The sequence below is a fragment of the Chiloscyllium plagiosum genome, chromosome 23 (genome assembly GCF_004010195.1).
Source record: "Chiloscyllium plagiosum isolate BGI_BamShark_2017 chromosome 23, ASM401019v2, whole genome shotgun sequence".
NCBI lineage: Eukaryota > Metazoa > Chordata > Chondrichthyes > Orectolobiformes > Hemiscylliidae > Chiloscyllium > Chiloscyllium plagiosum.
Genome location: NC_057732.1, coordinates 34,453,968 through 34,474,300, shown reverse-complemented (window position 1 = coordinate 34,474,300; position 20,333 = coordinate 34,453,968). Strand labels below are relative to the sequence as shown.

The following is a 20,333-nucleotide window of genomic DNA, read 5'->3' as shown; positions in this document are numbered from 1 at the left end:
CAGGCGACAGGGGGAGGGGTGTCGACACCTTCAGGTGATGGTGGGGGGGTAGGATTCAACACCTTCAGGCGACGGGGAGGGGTGTTGACACCTTCGGGCGACAGGGGGAGGGGTGTCGACACCTTCAGGCAAGAGAGGAGGGGAGTCGACACCTTCAGGCGATGGCGGGGGGGAGTATTCAACATCTTCAGGCTTCGGGGAGGGGTGTTGACGCCTTCAGGCGACAGGGGGAGGGGGGGTAGAATCAGCAATTTCAAGGCGGGGCTAGGAATGAGGAATTGAGTGTATGGCCACAGTAACTTAAGGAAAATAATTTGGGGCTGAGTTACCGCTCATGTCTCTAATCATAGCTTGTTTACGCAGAATCTTCGATTCCTGAAGTCTTTTCTCTGCAACAGAAAATTACAATAAACTTTGATTGATAAAAGACATATCAGTCATACCTTTCAATGAGAGCGATCACAGAAGATCTTATGAAACTGGAGTATTCCTCCAGCTCCTTGAACCTGGTGCTCCATTGAGTACAATCACAGCTGATCTGCTACATCAACTACACAGACTATCCCATATCCTTGGATTCTCTTAGCCCCCAAGAATCTATTGATCTCAGTCTGAAATACACTCATGAATAGCAATTGAGCATCCTTAGACCCCTGGGACAGAATTCTCAGTCTTTCATAGATATGTAAGAGGAAAGCCACAAGTCAGCACACCGAGCAGAACCACAGGTTATTCCTGCACAAGATGGCACTATCCTTCAGTAACCACACATCAGGCTAGCAGAAGTAAATCCTCCAAAAGAAACCAAGCTGTTTCGGAACAGGACCAGCACAGCTTATTTATCTGAGAGACTGAGAGAGAGAGAGAGAGAGAGAGAGAGATAAAGATCCAGAGAAACGGAGACAAGGAGGAACAATGAGTGAGTGCTAGAATGCAATAGAGAGTGAGGGGGATGGAGACAGACAGAGAAACAAAGAGAGAGAGCCACAAGACAACATGATAGTCACCGTGCATGAGAAAGAGAGAGCAGAAGAAATATAAATACACACAGATGAACAAAGACAGTGGGAATGACAGACAAAACAAGAGGCAAGCAGACAGAGTGTGAAAATGAGAGTGAGATGCACACAGACAGGGACAGATAATCCAAAAGAAAAATAAACAGACAGAAAATGACATAGAGAGAAATGAAGAGAGAGATAAAGGTAACATACCCCATTCTCTGCAGCAGTCCCCTTGCCCTCAGCCCCCCTGCTCCCAAAGGCCAGTACCCCCTGCCCTTAGTTTTAGCTGCTCCTAGTCTCCATGTCATCAAACCTAGTTCTGTTGTCCCAAGTTCCAAGCCACAATCTTCCCACCCTGAATCTCCCTGTCCCCAGACCTATTACCCGAGCCTCCTTGCCCCATCTCCTCCTGCTCAATTCTCCCTGAATCCAGTTCTCCCACTCTTTCCCCAGCCTCAATTAGCTCCAATTCTCCTACCCCCAATCCCCTGTCCCCAGACCCTTGCCCTCAGTCTCCTAGCCCCATGTCTTCCTGCCCCAAGTTCCCCTGAACCCAGTTCCTCTGCCCAAGTCCTTTGACCACAATTCCCCTGACCTTAGGTCGCACCTTTGCGTAGAGTGGGTCGTCGGCGTTTCTTGTTCAGCCCATCCTCCATGTCAGCATCAAGTGAGGCTGTATCTTTGCCATCTGGAGTTTCCTCACCATCTTTTCTCTCCCCTTCTGTGTTCTCTACTTTCAGTGGAGTGAGAAGCTCCTGATTGCCCTTACTTTGTAGGCCCTCCATCTTCACCTTTGTGATTTTACGTTCAGTCCTGATTTCCAAGTCTGTTCTGAATGATCCTCTGCTTTTCAATGTCAGATCTGCACATTCAGCCTGAGTGTCCTGTGGGGAAAGCATGCAGTGGTGAATTCACATCATCCTACTCCCATATGGTCAAGGCCATTGGCTTCAAAGCAGTAACCAGAAGACCACAGCTGGGCAGGCTGGGAAACATTCACTGGGTTCTGTACTACTATTCAACCCATGTCTCATTCGTATGTTATTGGAGCTAACATAAGTATCACTAAAACAGAAGACCATCAGTTACCACATCAACTTTCTGTACACACGGTCATTACCCTTTTCTTAATCCAGGGTAAGAGATGAGGTACAAAGGAGGGAAAAATGCAAGGGAGGAGGGGAACAGCACAAAGGAAAAAGTCAGCATATGAGCAAGAGAGGGAAAGTAGATGGTTTTGAGAGAAGATGATTGTCAGTGCAAGGGGAAAGGAGGGCAACCCAGCAAGAGCTTGACACAGGGGAGAGGGAGAGTGAAAGGGAGGGACCAATTGAGCGAAGTGAGGGCGAATGCAAGGGAAGGAGGTGGAAGGTATGGGAGGGTGGAAGAGTATGGGGGGGGGGGTGGGCAAGAATACAATGAAGGGAGTTTGTGTGGAATGGAGAATGTGTGGCAGGGAGAGTACATTGGAGTAGTGGGTTTGAGAGAGGGAGAATGTGATTTATGTTTACCTGATTAAGCGCATAATTATGATAAAACAGCAATGGGGATCCCAGTTGAGTGATATAAGCATTATGATTTCCTGGTGATTTCACTTTCTGTGGTACCAAAGTAGTGGCCTGGTGGGAAAATACCACTTTTGCACCAATACGCCACACATGTTTCTCCAAAGATTTTTCCAGTCCAAACCAAATAAATAGCGGGGAGTATTGGTGTACATTCACTACTAATCCTGTACCACCCAACTGCAGATCTACTACTGACTCTGCTCCCTACCACACAATCTCATCCCATTCCGAAAGATATTTATCCCTGCTGATTCCCAACAAACACACTCTTTGCTGTTGTGTGACAGATTCGAAAACTTGGAGGGTCTGTGCACCTCGATCAGCATGTGGGCCAATTAACTTTCACTTCTGTCACAGAACCTGAAAGTCTGCATCATGGCAGCAAAGATGAGAAGGAATAGACCTGGGAAGACAGGCATTCATTGCACATTCCTAATTTCCTTTGAGAAGATGATGGTCAAATACAGCTGAGTGCCTTGCTGGGCCATTATACAGGACAGTTAATAAATACACTTATTTCCTGTCACTGAGTTTGTTCAGCTGACACCAGACCCTATAATTCTGATTCACATGTATGTTTTTCTGATTGATTTTTGATCATTGACAGTATTGAACTACATTAAGTTTTTGTGGGGCAGCACAGTGGCTCAGTGGTTAGCACTGCTGTCTCACAGCACCAGGGTTCCCAGGTTCGATTCCAGTCTCGGGCGACCAACTATGTGGATTCCTCTGGGTGCTCTGGTTTCCTCCCACAGTCCAGAGATGTGCCGCGCAGGTGAATTGGCCATGTTAAATTGCCCACAGTGTTAGGTACATTAGTCAGAGGGAAATGAGTCTGGGTGGGTTACTCTTCGGTGGGTCACTCTTCGGTGGGTCGGTGTGGACTTGTTGGGCCAAAGGGCCTGTTTCCACACTGTAAGGAATCTAATCTAATCTAATCTAATCATGCTGAAATTGATCAGCTGAGAGAAGATTCCTTACAATGAAATTCTCTGTCATGGACCACTGACCTGTGATGAAGAGATATAGCACTTTCCCCAAACTCTGCAGTGAGGAATCCTTACAACCTGACCTGGTTTTGAATGAGTTAAAATCAGGCCTATAATTTATACAGCAAATGGGGAAAAGGTGAAGTTTGTACCTGCCAGACATTGTCCGAGAGGAGCTGAGTGTGTGTCAGCAGATACTGCAGTGTCTCCAGCTTCTGTTCCAGGAGCTGTTCACGTTGTAAAGCTTCCTGCAACAGAGAACAAATCCCCTTTACTTACCCACTGCTAAAAGGGATTCTGTGCAAACTCAAGCAGCCATGGACCATTATAACCCTAGTAACATACACACACTGCCGCAGGGTCCATCATAACCTTGGCAACACAAACTTACTGTCAACAGGTCAATTGTAACCCTGACAACACAAACTTATTGACACAGAGCCAATCGTAACCCTGGCAACATAAACTTACTCTTTCCAGGGCACATTATAACCCAAACAATGCAAACCCACTGTCACAGGGCCCACTGTAACTCCAGCAACACACACCCACTGTCACAGGGCCCACTGTAATTCCAGCAACACAAACCCACTGTCTGTCACAGGGCCCACTGTAATTCCAGCAACACAAACCCACTGTCACAGGGCCCACTGTAATTCCAACACAAACCCACTGTCACAGGGCCCACTGTAATTCCAGCAACACAAATCCACTGTCACAAGGCCCACTGTAATTCCAACAACACAAACCCACTGTCACAGGGCCCACTGTAATTCCAGCAACACAAACCCACTGTCACAGGGCCCACTGTAATTCCAGCAACACAAAAACCCACTGTCACAGGGCCCACTGTAATTCCAGCAACACACACCCACTGTCACATGGCCCACTGTAACTCCAGCAACACAAACCCGCTGTCACAGGGCCCACTGTAACTCCAGCAACACAAACTCACTGTCACAGGGCCCACTGTAACTCCAGCAACACAAACCCACTGTCACAGGGCCCACTGTAATTCCAGCAACACAAAAACCCACTGTCACAGGGCCCACTGTAACTCCAGCAACACAAACTCACTGTCACAGGGCCCACTGTAACTCCAGCAACACAAACCCACTGTCACAGGGCCCACTGTAATTCCAGCAACACACACCCACTGTCACATGGCCCACTGTAACTCCAGCAACACAAACTCGCTGTCACAGGGCCCACTGTAACTCCACAACACAAACCTGCTGTGTCAGGGCCCACTGTAATTCCAGCAACACCCCACTGTCACAGGGCCCACTGTAATTCCAGCAACACAAACCCACTGTCACAGGTCACATTGTAACTCCAACAACACAAACCCACTGTCACAGGGCCCACTGTAATTCCAGCAACATACACCCGCTGTCACAGGGCCCACTGTAATTCCAGCAACACAAACCCGCTGCCACAGGGCCCACTGTAACTCCAGCAATACACACCCACTGTCACAGGGCCCACTGTAACTCCAGCAACACAAACCCACTGTCACAGGGCGCACTGTAATTCCAGCAACACAAACCCGCTGTCACAGGGCCCACTGTAATTCCAGCCACACAAACCCGCTGTCACAGGGCCCACTGTAACTCCAGCAACACAAACCCACTGTCACAGGGCCCACTGTAACTCTCAGCCACACAAACCTGCTGTCACAGGGCCCACTGTAATTCCAGCAACACAAACCTGCTGTCACAGGGCCCACTGTAACTCTCAGCCACACAAACCTGCTGTCACAGGGCCCATTGTAATTCCAGCAACACACACCCACTGTCACAGGGCCCACTGTAACTCCAGCAACACAAACCTGCTGTCACACGGCCCATTGTAATTCCAGCAACACAAACCCACTGTCACATGGCCCACTGTAACTCCAGCAACACAAACCCACTGTCACAGGGCCCACTGTAACTCCAGCAACACCTACCTGCTGTCACAGGGCCCACTGTAACTCCCAGCCACACAAACCCGCTGTCACAGTGCCCACTGTAACTCCAGCAACACAAACCCACTGTCACAGGGCCCACTGTAATTCCAGCAACACAAACCCACTGTCACAGGGCCCACTGTAATTCCAGCAACACACACCCACTGTCACATGGCCCACTGTAACTCCAGCAACACAAACTCGCTGTCACAGGGCCCACTGTAACTCCCAGCAACACAAACCTGCCCTCACAGGGCCCACTGTAACTCCCAGCAACACAAACCCGCTGTCACAAGGCCCACTGTAATTCCAGCAACACAAACCCACTGTCACAGGGCCCACTGTAACTCCCAGCAACACAAACCTGCCCTCACAGGGCCCACTGTAACTCTCAGCCACACAAACCTGCTGTCACAGGGCCCACTGTAACTCCCAGCAACACAAACCCGCTGTCACAAGGCCCACTGTAATTCCAGCAACACAAACCCACTGTCACAGGGCCCACTGTAACTCCAGCAACACAAACCCGCTGTCACAGGGCCCACTGTACTTCCAGCAACACAAACCCACTGTCACAGGGCCCACTGTAACTCCCAGCAACACCAACCCACTGTCACAGGGCCCACTGTAATTCCAGCAACACAAACCCACTGTCACAGGGCCCACTGTACTTCCAGCAACACAAACCCACTGTCACAGGGCCCACTGTACTTCCAGCAACACAAACCCACTGTCACAGGGCCCACTGTAACTCCCAGCAACACCAACCCACTGTCACAGGGCCCACTGTAATTCCAGCAACACAAACCCACTGTCACAGGGCCCACTGTACTTCCAGCAACACAAACCCACTGTCACAGAGCCCACTGTAACTCCCAGCAACACAAACCCACTGTCACAGGGCCCACTGTAACTCCCAGCAACACAAACCCACTGTCACAGGGCCCACTGTAACTCTCAGCCACACAAACCTGCTGTCACAGGGCCCACTGTAACTCTCAGCCACACTAACCCGCTATCACAGGGCCCACTGTAACTCTCAGCAACACAAACTAATTCCCACTAGCCACCCATTTAACAAGTTTAAGACCAAACGAGGTCAAGTCCGACTATCCTACTGCCTCTCCCAGTGAATCACCAAGCAAACAACGGAAGGCATAGAGAGAGCAAATTCTTTTGAAACATGGCAATGACAGCCAATAAGGAGAGGTCTCACCGCTCTTGTTTCCTCACTTAAAGAAGCAAAGGTGCAGTGGAGTGGTAACAAGTCCCTAGTGATTTTGTAAGGTAAGTATTTATGCCCAGGAGACAGTTAAGAGTCAACCACATTGCTGTGGGTCTAGAGTCACATGTAGGCCAGACAATGTAAGGTTGGCAAATTTCCTTCCTTAAAAGACATTAGTGAACCCAATGAGCGTTTCCCCCAAGAATTGTTACTATTTGGCCAGCTCTTTATTCCTGATTAGTGCTCGGAACCAGGTGGATCCCATTGACTATAAGGTCCTGTCTTTTACCAGGACCTCATCACTGTCTGGCACTTGGTCGAATCGCATTGCGCCTACCCTCCAGCAGGAGTAGTGGCTGTCATCAGGGAGCCGTTGCTCCGGAATCCGCACCCCCGTACTCGCGGAGGGTGACCAGGGTCGGAGACATGCTGAGTGCTGGGAGCCTGGGCTGGACGCTGCCGCAGGACATAGCGAGCAGGGCAGCGGTAGACATCCGGTACATGGCCACTGCCATCCGTTGCTTTAAAACGGCAGTGCTCGGACCCGACGTAGTGCACCAGTTGGAGGATACTCAGGTGTGCGGTAAAATCCCGTCCGCGCTCACCCCTGTCCGTACGGAATTTCACATTGGCCCCAAGGTCCCGTACTTCCTGTGGGAGCCTGTGCCCCACAACCTGAGCCGCCTCCAGAATTTTAGTTTTGCCCCTTCTAGGAACATAAAACAGTGGGCCCTGTATAGACTGCTGCTGCTCACAATCCACCTCTTCTCCCTCATCCACCGCCTGGACACGCCTTGGCGTGCCCATTTACCACTGGGCGGTGGGGATCCCTAGTGGAGGGCCCTCTACGCGGGAGTCCTCCCCCTTTCTCTTGGGGATCTGGCATGGAGGGCACTGCACGCAGCAGTCCCCTGCAACCGCAGATTGCGGTGGTTCACAGACTCCCAGCCCAACTGCTTGTTCTGTGGTGCTGTGGAGTCCATGGACCGTGTATACATTGGGTGTGGGTGTTTGCACTCCCTTTTTGACTTTCTTAAATACTTTCTCCTTTGTTTTTTGGTTGCATTTCAGTTTCACGCTCCTGATCTTTGGGCACCTGGTGCAGAGGGGGAAGGGTAAGTCAGAGGACCTCCTTGTGGGTCTGCTCCTGGGCCTGGCCAAACTGGCCATAAACAGGTCCAGGCAGCGGGCCATGGAGGGGGTCGTTAGGGCCGACTGCCTGCCCGTCTTCCGCGGTTACGTTAGAGACCGGGTGTCTCTGGAGAAGGAGCGCGCGGTGTCCACCAACACCGTCAAGATTTTAAGGGAGAGGTGGGCACCGCAGAGAGTGGAGGGTATTATTTCCCCCTCCAACTCTATTTTGATTTAATCCCTGCCCTCTCCTTCAGTGTTTGATCACGCAGCAATGCCCTCTGAGAAGGGCACTGTTTGTCACTGGTCACTCAGGTGTTTCCTTTCTTCCTGGTGGTGGAAATTGAATAAAGATTCATGCACCTTGTGTCTTTCACTGTGTCTCACACCTGCCACACACACCACATGGGTACTGGGGCAAAAATACTCATTACCACAGTTAAGCGGGAGTGTGGGCATTTTAGGGGAAAGAAAGGAAAAGAAAATACAACCAGGAGATTTAGAGTAAAAAAGGGATAACCAGAGGGAAAAAAATAACCAGAGGAAGGGGATTTGAGGTTTGTCCTCATTTCCCTGAAAACTGGTTGAACATGAGGGTTTGGGGCCCGGCTTTGCTGCTCCTCTCCTTTGTAAAATTGCTGTTTCTCTGTATACAGCTGTTAATGCTAATTGGATTGTAAACTGTACTGTTTAATAAAATTAAAAAAAGGAGATTTAGAATTTTAAACATATATATATAACCAGAGGAAGCACTGCCCTTTGTCGAGAAGGACGTTGCTTGTCACTGGCCACTCTGGGGTTTTCCTTCTTCCTGGTGGTGGAATATAAATAAAGGCCTACTCACTTGTTGTTCTTCACTGTGTCCTACACCTGCACACACATAAAGAAAAAAATATACATAACCAGGATTCAGAATCGCCTCAGTTCAGGAACTGACTCTGTGTTGGCTGGCCATGAGCTAGAGTACTGTGCACATGTAAACAAAGAACAAAGAACATTACAGCACAGGACCAGGCCCTTCGGCCCTCCAAGCCTGGGCCAATCCAGATCCTCTATCGAAACCTGTCACCTATTTTCCAAGGATCTGTATCCCTCTGCTCCCTGTTCATTCATGTATCTGTCTTGGTACATCTTAAATGATGCTAACATGCCCATCTCTACCACCTTCGCTGGCAATGCATTCCAGGCACCCACCACTCTCTGCATAAAGTACTTTACATGCATATCTCCCCTAAATGTTTCCCCTCTCACCTTGAACTTGTGACCCCCATTAATTGAGTCCCCCACTCCGGGGAAAAGCTTCTTGCTATCCACCTTGTCTATACCTCTCATGATTTTGTAGACCTCAATCAGGTCCCCCCCCCCCCCCCACAACTTCATCTTTACAATGAAAATAACCCTAATCTATTCAGCCTCTCTTCATAGCTAGCTCCCTCCATACCAGGCAACATCCTGGTGAACCTCCTCTGCACCCTCTCCAAAGCATCCACATCCTTTCGGTAATGTGGTGACCAGAACTGTACACCGTATTCCAAATGTGGCCGAACCGAAGTCCTATACAACTGTAACATGACCTGCCAACTCTTGTACTCAATACCCCGTCTGATGAAGGAAAGCGTGCTATCTGCCTTCTTGACCACTCTATCAATCTGCGCTGCCACCTTCAGGGTACAATGGACCTGAACACACAGATCTCTCTGTACATCAATTTTCCCCAGGGCTTTTCCATTTACCATATAGTTCGCTCTTGAATTGGATCTTCCAAAATGCATCACCTCGCATTTGCGCGGATTGAACTCTATCTGCCATTTCTCTGCCCAACTCTCCAATCTATCTATATTGTGCAGCATTCACTCACAGTCTCTTTCACTATCTGCTACTCCACCAATCTTGGTGTCACCTGCAAACTTGCTAATGTACACCTTCCTCCAGATCATGTATGTTTATCACAAACAACAGTGGTCCTGACACAGATCCCTATGGAACACCACTGGTCACAGTTCTCCATTTTGAGAAACTCCCTCTCATTAGAAACTCTCTGTTTCGTGTTGTACAGCCAGGGTGACTGAGTGACAGGATATTGTCCTCCAAGCATAGTTTTTTAGTGAAATTCAAATTTCACTATCTGCCATGGTATGTATTGAACCCTAAACTCCAGAGCTTTGTCATGGGGTATCTATCTTGCTAGTTCAATGGCACTACCACTATGCTGCTGCATCTCCTAATGATGAAACAAAGTCAACAAAATTAAAAACCTTCTTGGTCCCTGTCAGCAACAGTTATTTGACCCACTGCATCACCCAGTTTCCCACTGGGGAGACCATTAGGTTTGAAGAGGTGAAAGGTCAGTGCCGTGATATCTGTGGTTCAGTGTAGTCGGTAGCCAATCAATGAACTTCAGACAATACCAGTCACTCCAGGACACATCAATTATCATCACTAAATGTCAGTCTCTTGTGCCAATGTCAAATCCCAGTAAAAGGCATTTCTACTGTTAATAGTGAACTGAGATTATTAGCAGGAAAATATAACAAAATATTACTGGAACCGTGGAACATAATCCCCCATTTCATGCAGCCTGTTCCAGTGTCGCTGGGAAATGTTGAAAATGAATTGTGCTCACCTGAAGATATTCAGCTAGCTGGTTCAGCTCCTGCGAGAAAGGATTCATGCAGTCAACGGAACGCTGAGGAGATACAAGGGAAGCAATAGAGCATGTAACCGACATCTTGGAATGAGTCACAGATGGAAACCAATTTTTTGGAATGAGTTCCAGTCAGAATCCAATGCTTTAGGGTGACTTAACAGACAGTAACCAACGTCTGGGAATGAGTTACAGACAGTTTCCAACTTCTCGGAGTGGGTTACAGAGGGAAACAACATCTGGGAGTGAATTACAGATGGAAACCAATGTCTGAGAGTGAGTTGCAGTCAGTGATGACTGAGAATGAGTGAGAACAACAACAACGTATATTTATATAGTGTCTTTAATATAAAAGAACATTCCAAGATGCTTCACAGATGTATTATCAAACAAAATATGGCATTGAGCCACATTAGGAGATATTAGATCAATTGACAAAAGCTAAATCAAAGTAGTAGATTTTGAGGAATATTTTAAAGGAGGAAAATGTGGTGAAGAGTTGTCGGGCTGGAAACCCAGATTTGCAGGCCCAGGCAACTGAATGTACAACCACCAATGATGGAGTGATTCAAATTGAGACTGTTCAGGCTGCCCAAATCACATAAACACTGATAGCTCAGAGGGTTGGGAACCTGAAATATTACATGGATAGGGAGGGCTGAGTCAATGATGGGATTAGAAAACAAGGGGATGGTATTATAAGACATTGTCTAACCAGGAGCCAAAGTAAGTCAATGAGCCTAAGGATGATAGTGGAATTGGTGCAATTTAAGACATGGGGAGTCCAGGCTCTGGATAACTTCAAGTTTATGGAGGGTAAAATATGGAAGACCAGCCTGGAGCATATTGGAATTGTCAAGTCCAGCGATAATGAAAGCATGAATAAGACTTTCTGTGGAAGTGCTGAAATAAGTTTGTCAAGTGGTATTGCCAAGACAGAAAGATAATAATTTTATTAATTATGCAGATGTGTGGCAGAAGGTCATGTCTGGATCAAATAATGCTATAGGGTTGTGAGCAGACTGGGTTAACCTCAGTCTATTGTTAGAGACTTGGAATCTCTAACTGAGAAAATAATTTGGAGAGGGAACCAAAACAATAGTTTCCATCTTCCAAATACTGAACTGGAGAAAATTTCTGTACTTCCAGTACTGATTATCAGATAAGTAATCTGATTGTTAACAATGATGAAGTCATTGAGAGAGTTGGCGATGAGGTATATACAAACATACAAGAAAGGAACAAGAGTAGGCCACTAGGTCCCTCAAGCCTGCTCCACCATTTAGTAAGGTCATGGCTGTTCAGATTTTAACTTCAACTCCACACCTCTGCCTATCCCAATAACCTTTCAACCCTTTGGTAATCAAAAATGTATTTGCCTCTATCCTAAAATTTCTGCATCCATTGCCTTTTGAGGAAGAGAATTCTAAGATTCACGGCCCTCGGGGAAAAATGTTTTCCTCAGCTCTGCTTTAAATGGGCAACCTTTGATTTTTAAACTATGACCCCTAGTTCTAGATTTGCTAACAAGAGAAAACATCCACCCAGTCAAGTCCCCACAGGAACTTCTATGTTTCAAAAAGATCACCTTTAACTCTTCTAACCACTTGAGGATACAGGCCCAATAGCCTGTCTACTGCTTCCTCATAAGGCAATCGACAACCTCTCACTATTTAGATAATATGCTTATTTTTTATCCTTTCTGCAAAAATGGGCAATTTGCCACTTTCCATTTGTACTCCATTTGCCAGATCTGTGACCACTCACTCAACCTATCTATATCACTTGTAGGTTCCTTAAGTCTTCCAAAAAACTCACTTTCTTACCTTTATGTCATCAGCAAATGTATCTTTTACACATTTGATCCCTTCAACCAAATCATTTATAAATTGCGAAGAATTGAGGCCCCAGTACCAGACTCTGAAGTACACCACTCATGACATTTTGCCAGCCTGAAAAAACTCATTTGCTCCAATTCTCTGCTTCCTGTTAGCAAGACAACCTTCTATACCTGCCAATATGCTACCCCCTACATCATGAGCTTTATTTTCCACAATAATGTTGTCAAATGCCTTCTGGGAAACTGAATGCAATGTGTCTGCTGGTTCCCCTTTATCTACAACACAAGTTACTTCTTCATAGAATTCCAATAAATTAACTGAACATGATTTCCCTTTGACAAAACCATGTTGGCTCTGCCAAATTACCTTGAACTGATCCGAGTTCAAGTATCTTTGACTAAATCTTTTAACATTTCCCACATGACAGATGTTAAGTTAACTAAACTGTAATTTCCTGCTCTCTTCCTCCTTCCGTTTTCAAATAAAGGATTTACATTGGTTATTTTCTAATCTAAAGAAATTTTCCCTAATTCTAATGAGTTCTGAAAAATTAAAACCAATGCATCAACGACTTCACTGGCTATTTCTTTTAAGAGACTTTTAGATTAGATTAGATTAGATTAGATTGCTTACAGTATGGAAACAGGCCCTTTGGACCAACAAGTCCACACCACCCCGCCGAAACGCAACCCACCCAGACCCATTCCCCTTCACCTAACACTACGGGCAATTTAGCACGGCCAGTTGACCTGACCTGCACATCTTTGGACTGTGGGAGGAAACCGGAGCACCCGGAGGAAACCCACGCAGACACGGGGAGAACGTGCAAACTCCACACAGTCAGTCGCCTGAGGCGGGAATTGAACCCGGGTCTCTGGCGCTGTGAGGCAGCAGTGCTAACCACTGTGCCACCGTGCCGCCCACTTGTCTGAAATCCATCAGGACTTGAGAACTTGTCAACTCGTAGTTCCAACAATTTGCTCAGTACTACTTCCCTGGTAATTGTAATTTCCTTGAGTTCCTACCTCCCTTTGAATTCCTGATTTACAGCTATTTCCAGGATGCTTATTGTGCACTTTTTTGTTGTAAATATATTTATTAGCAAATTTTTTAACTTTACAAACATATAAAATTATTGAAAAAAAACAATCACAAATATCAATGTAATAAAAAAAACACAAATTACAATACAATTACTAACTATTAACTACCAACCTACTCTATAATACAAAGCAAACCCTAACACTGTGCAAAGCAACACCAAAAAAAAAGAAAAGCAAAAAAAAACAACAAAAATCACAAAATACAGAACAGCTATGCTTGGCGCAAGGCTCCTAAACAAAGGAACGGGAATATTGCATACATACCCGTATTAACTCGGGAGACCCCCTCCAGGGCCCAGGGGTTGACAAATCTAATCATCCTGGTTAAACAATCGCCCTAGTTAAGATAACTGACAAATCTATATCCAAATAACTCAAGTAGGGCTGCCATGTCTTATAAAAATTGTCTGTTATGTAGTGCACCATGTTTGTAAAAAAAGTCCAAGGGAATATGCTCCATAATTAATTTCTGCCATCCCAGCAAGCCCGGCGGGTTCTCAGACACCCAATTCATCAGAATATTCTTCCGTGCACAGCGTGCAAGAATATTAAATAGTTTCTTCCCATGCCCGTCTAAAGATGGTAAATTCGGTAGACCTAAGAGGAGAGATATCAGGTCTACTTTGACTTCAATACCCTCCCTATCTCTCCTGCCACAGTGTTCCAATAAGCACGAAGCCTGTGGCATGTCCAGAAGCAATGGGTAAGAGTACCTACACTTATTTTACATTTGGGGCACACTGAAGATGCCCCTTTTTTAAACTTCGCCAGACGGTCTGGTGCCAGATGAGTCCTGTGCAGAACTTTTAACTGCGTAGCGCATGTCCTATTACAGATTGAGATCTTTCGAGTATTCTCCCATATGTTCTCCCATGTTTCAGAAGAGATCTCCACTCCCAGATCTTGCTCCCAGACCTCACATAATTGGTTAATATCCTGCCAGGCCTTGCCACCCAGCAGGCGATAGAGGGCACTAACCGAAAGGATGCTTGTGGAACGTAGCAACAACCTCTCTGTATCGGGCTTATAGGGGTAAGTGAGAAGCATAGTCTTCTTCTGGATGAGATCCCTAACCTGAAAAAAACAGAAAAAGGTCTCTGCTGGGCAACCTGCATTTGCGGCTCAGTTGCTCAAAAGACATCATAACCTCCCCTCAAACAAGTCTCCCAAATTAGAAACTCCTCTCGCTGCCCATAGTTTGAACCCTGAGTCCATCATCCCTGGTCGGAACCCAGGCATGCCAACTGTAGGTGTAAGTGGCAAAGTCTTGGATAAACAACCCTCACTCTGACGCATCGCCCTCCAGGCCCTGACTGTACTAATGGCAATGGGGTTCTGGCAGTGGTCCATAGCTGTCCTCATCTTATCCATGAATAATAGGTTAAGATTAGATTAGATTAGATTAGATTACAGTGTGGAAACAGGCCCTTCGGCCCAACAAGTCCACACCGACCCGCCGAAGCGAAACCCACCCATACCCCTACATTTACCCCTTACCTAACACTACAGGCAATTTAGTATGGCCAATTCACCTGACCCTGCACATCTTTGGATGGTGGGAGGAAACCGGAGCACCCGGAGGAAACCCACGCAGACACGGGGAGAACGTGCAAACTCCACACAGTCAGTCGCCTGAGGCGGGAATTGAACCCGGGTCTCTGACGCTGTGAGGCAGCAGTGCTAACCACTGTGCCACCGTGCCGCCCATAAGAGGGCACTTTGCTTGGGAGGCCTCAATATCCAGCCATATTGAGTTTAGATCATTACCTGCCCAATCACAGACAAAGGACAGCAGGGAACCCAATTGATACCTTCTGATGTCTGGGAAATCAACTCCTCCCCCTCCTTGAGGCAACTGCAATTTAGTAAGTTTGATGAGGGGGCCGCCCACGATGCCAGACAAAGGAACCAAACCACCCCATAAGCTTCCTCAGCGTTGACCTGGGAAACATTATAGGGAGCATATGCATGGGATAAAGCAAACGAGGAAGAACATTCATCTTTATGAGAGATATTCGGCCCAGCCATGAAATTGGAAGAGCCTCCCATCTCTGGAGATCTCGCCTAATATTGTCGAGCAAGTGAGCAAAGTTAGTCCGAAATAACAGATCAAACCTAGAGGTAATAAAAGTGCGCAGGTATTGGAACCCTGCCCGTGACCACTTAAAAGGGAACTTAGAGCCACCTTCAACTTCTGGCACATCCTTAAGGTTCACCAAAGGCATAGCCTCCAATTTTGCAAAGTTGATCTTATATCCTGAAATAGCCCGAAATGAATTGATACATTTTATCAAATGGGGTACGGAGGTCATCGGGTTGGATAAAAACAGAAGGACATCATCCGCATACAGTGTGATCTTGTGTGCCCTCGATCGCACTTCCGGAGTGGTTATGTGGACGTTCTGACGAATGGCCTCTGCCAGCGGCTCAATCACCAACGTAAACAACAACGGTGAGAGGGGCAGCCTTGCCGACTACCCCGACCAATCTTAAAATTCCCAGACTTCACCCGTTGGTGATGACCGCAGCCAGGGGGTGGCGATATAAAACCTCCACCCACCTAGCAAAGACTCCACCCAACCCAAACCGTTCTAAGACATAAAAAAGATACGGCCATTCCACTTTATCAAATGCTTTCTCTACATCTAAGAAAATCACCAACCCCTGAATCGATCGTTGCTGACAAACTTGGACCATATTCAGCAACCTTCTGATATTATTAGAGGACCTACGGCCCCTTATAAAGCCTGTCTGGTCTTCTTTAATAATATGGGGCAACACCATTTCCAATCTCAGCACCAGGATCTTAGACAGAATCTTGGAAGTCTTAATTTAATAGAGAGATGGGCCTGTATGAGGCACAATTCTCAGAAACCTTCCCCTTCTTAAGAATTAAGGAAATATTAGCTTCTCTCAAAGATGATAGTAGGTGTTCATGCATATAGGAGTGATTGTACATCCCCAACATCGGCCCTGACAAAATCCCTATAAACTCCTTATAAAACTCACCCGGAAGACCATCAGGGCCAGGCCCTTTCCCATTCTGTAGTTGCCTAGCTGCCTCCTGTATTTCCTGAACTGTCAAGGGGGCATTAAGGAGAGAGGCCTGTTCCACGGTTACCCCTGGAAGGTCCAGGTTCTTAAAAAAGGTCTCCATTTTAGTTCTCCTGTCTTCACAACCTTCAGACTGATTCAATTCAGAGTAAAATCTCCAAAAAGCCTCATTAATCTTTCTAGCATCGTATGTAAGGACCCCGGCACTGTCTCTGACTGCAGTAATGGATTGGGGAGCACGCTTTTTCCTAGTCAGGTACGCTAAATACTTCCCTGGCCTATCCCCATATTCGAACAGCCTCTGAAAAGCAAAAGCATGTTCTTTCTTTGCGTTTTGTGTCAGTATTGAATTTGAGGCAGCCCAGAGGGCCGTGATCCACTGTAGCTTAGTCACCGAAGGTCACGCAAAATGTGCTGCCTCCGCAACTAACAACCACGTCTCAAATAGACGCTGCTGTTCCTCCTTCTGTCGTTTCCAGCTAGCCGAATAGGAAATAGCTAATCCCCTAGCAAAGGCCTTAGCAGTCTCCCATAGCATGGACGGACTACTAACCGTGCCTGAGTTGATAGTCAAGAAACTCCTTCAAAATGTATTCCACAAATTTGGAATCCTTAAGGAGAAAAAGATCCAAACACCAGTTCTGCAAACCTAGCCCTTCACTCTTAGCCTTAACCTCCAAATATACTGCCGCGTGATCCCAGATAGTTATATTCCCAATTTTACAACTCATAATCGAATCCAGAAGGGCGAGGGAGCCAGAAAGATGTCAATCCTCATGTGACATTTATGTGGGTTTGAAAAAAAGGTGAAATCCCTGCCGGTCGGGTGAAGACATCTCCAAATATCCACCAACCCCAACTCCTCGCGTAAGTCAACCACCTGCTTGGCCTGCAAAGAAACAGTTGGGGGCCCAAAAGGCATCCTGTCCACTGTCGGATTCAAAAGACAATTAAAATCCTCCCCCCCATAATAATGTGCCGTGTTCCAAAAGCACTCAACTTAGAGAAAGCACTAATCAAAAATTTGAGGGGATGCTCCGGAGGACAGTAGACTTTTAAAATGCCATATTCCTCCCCATGTATCAGGGCTTTAAGTATCACAAACCGTCCCTGCTCATCTTTCACCTGCTCTAATAATGTGAACGGAAGATTTTTCTGGATAAGTACTGCCACTCCCCTACTTTTAGTAGTATAGGATGAAAAGAATACCTGGTCATAACCCCCCTGTCATAATTTCAGGTGTTCTCCATCATCAAGATGGGTTTCCTGCAATGAAGCAATATCAACCCTTTCCCTCTTAAGGCTAGAAAGCACTTTTTTCTTTTTAATAGGCGAATGACTTCCCTTAATGTTCCAGGTGCACCATTTAATAAGACACTTAGCCATATCACCTTTCAATCACCCTTGAACCCCTCAGAGAGAGAACCCGGCTTACAAAATGCCGAGCTTAAGTAAATAAAGACTCATAGAATCAAAAAAACTATATATACAAAAACTACTCTATCATAACTATAAACAACTATTACTACCAAAAAACTACAAAGAAAACCAACTATAGAACCTTGAATGGAAGACTCTTACCCCTGCCTATTAGGGGCACTCACCCTACCCATCCCCTCCTTCACAACTCCTTCAAACTGGACTATGCCCCAGCCAGAAAAAAGATAAAAATCCTTAAATCAACAGAATGAAAGACAAAGTCGGAATGAGCACTCCACCCATCCCTGGCTTCATGTCACCCCGACTTGTGACTAAAAGAGAAGCAGAACAAACAAAAAAAGGGAAAGAGAGACAACAAAGAACACCCACAAAATTTCCCATCAGACAATCCAGTTATTAAAAAAAAGGAACAACTTATTCCAAAGTCTTTTCCCCCCTTTCCAAAAAGGAAATTATTAGGGAGAAAGAAAGGAATAAAAAAAAGGAAGGGAAAACATGGGGAAAAATAGAAAAGAGAACAAACATTAACCATATTCTTCAGGCTAATCCGTCTATTTTAAAGTGTCCACAAAGTGTTTAGCCTTATCCGCCGAGTCAAATGTATAAACTGAGTCCTCGTGGCTGAAACTAAGTACTGCGGGGTATCGCATGGAGTACTGGATGCCCAGGTTCCTCAGCCTCGTTTTAACTTCATCGAAGGACTTCCTCTTTCGGATTACAGCTGCTGAAGCATCCTGGAAAAACATTATTTTTGATTCCTTGTACAGCAGCACCTGAGGATCTTTTCCCAGGGATCTGGAAGCTTCTATGACTTTTTGCATGTCCTTATCTGAGTGGAAGTGCACTAGGACCGGGCGGGGACGCTGCACCGGCCCTGACCTGTGCACTGTAACCCGATATGCCCTTTCAATCTGCAGCCTGCTGGACTCCATGTGAAGGCCCAAAAACTTCAGCAACCAGCTTTCAAAGAAACTGACTGGCTGCTCACCTTCCTCACCTTCAGGGTGCCCAACAATTCAGAGATTTGTCCTCCGACCTTGATTTTCGAGGTCGTTGATATGGTTTCGCACCTCTCACTCCAGCACTTGGATCTGACTGGATGAGGACTCCATCGCAGCTTCCTAGGCCTTAGTTCGACCCTCCACCTCCACCAGCCTCTCCCCGAGGCCGTGCATCTCCTGCTCGTACTTCTGCAGCACGGATGTGATAGGTTGGACCTGGGCACAAATCTCCCCACAGATTTCCTCAATCGCAGCCGCAACTTTCAAGGTAAGTCTCTCCATTGCTGCAGCCAATTCCTGTGAGTCTGTCAGGTCCCCGGGTGGGGGGATTCAGGAGAGGCTGCTGCTGCTGCAGTCTCTGGTGTTGTAGATGCTGCAGGGGAGTGTCCTCCCTGCTGCTGCTTGCTTGCTCCTTTTCCCTTTGGCATCCTTCCCACTCCCAAATATTAACAAATATGTGTTCTGTAAGGTTTTAAACTAATAATTCCACCACATAAGTTGGGCAGGGATGGCAAAAAACACCGGAATGCCTTGGCCGTTCGGCAGAGCTGTCCACAGCAGTTCTACAGAATTGCTGTCATCTTGCTGAGTCTTTTGTGCACCTTTAGTGACAGTAGTGTGATTACAGACAAGAAGCAAAATGTTTGATAGTGAGTCAGAGATAGTGAGTTAGGTAGGAATAATAATAATTTTACAACTCATGAGGGACAGACCCCATGGCTTACTTTTTTGATGCTGGAACCTCCTTCCACAACACTCATCAGCATATATTTCTATTTGTTTTTTCTTAATTTGTTTAGGCTCCCTGTTAATGCATCTATTCTAGTTGCTTCAACTACTCTTTGTGGCAATGTAATCCACATTCTAACTACTCTGAGTAAAGTAGTTTCTTTGAATTCTCTTTTGCAGTCCTATGTTTATGCCCTCTAGCTATAGATTAGATTATTTACAGTGTGGAAACAGGCCCTTCGGCCCAACAAGTCCACACCGACCCTCCGAAGAGTAACCCACCCAGACGCATTCCCCTATATTTACCCCTTCACCTAACACTACGGGCAATTGAGCATGGCCAATTCACCTGACCTGCACATTTTTGGATTTTGGGAGGAAACCGGAGCACCCGGAGGAAACCCATGCAGACACGGGGAGAATGTGCAAACTCCACACAGTATGAATTGAACCCTGGTCTCTGGCGCTGTGAGGCAGCGGTGTTAACCACTGTGCCACCGTGCCGTCCCAATGGTCTTCCTTCATACACGTTGATCAATCTCTACATTTACTGTTTCAAACTCCTTCATAATCTTAACAAGCTCCTATTAGAATATCCCCTTCTTGATACTTCAAGGAAAGTACTACGCATAAAAGAAGGAAATATGACACTT

The 20,333-nt window shown here is 46.4% G+C and overlaps 1 protein-coding gene across 8 annotated transcripts in view; it reads right to left on the bottom strand.

Annotated features, from left to right (window-relative positions):
- The window catches only part of LOC122561771 (myosin-10-like), an 83,498-nt gene that overhangs the window by 41,271 nt on the left and 21,894 nt on the right, over positions 1-20,333 (bottom strand). For all 8 annotated transcript variants that reach the window (XM_043713895.1, XM_043713896.1, XM_043713897.1 and 5 more), the window contains 4 exons: positions 10,492-10,554; positions 3,714-3,809; positions 1,612-1,888; positions 330-389 (listed from right to left, as the gene is read on the bottom strand). In XM_043713895.1, the coding sequence (XP_043569830.1) occupies positions 330-389; positions 1,612-1,888; positions 3,714-3,809; positions 10,492-10,554 (496 nt within the window). The remainder of the gene's footprint in view (positions 1-329; positions 390-1,611; positions 1,889-3,713; positions 3,810-10,491; positions 10,555-20,333) is intronic.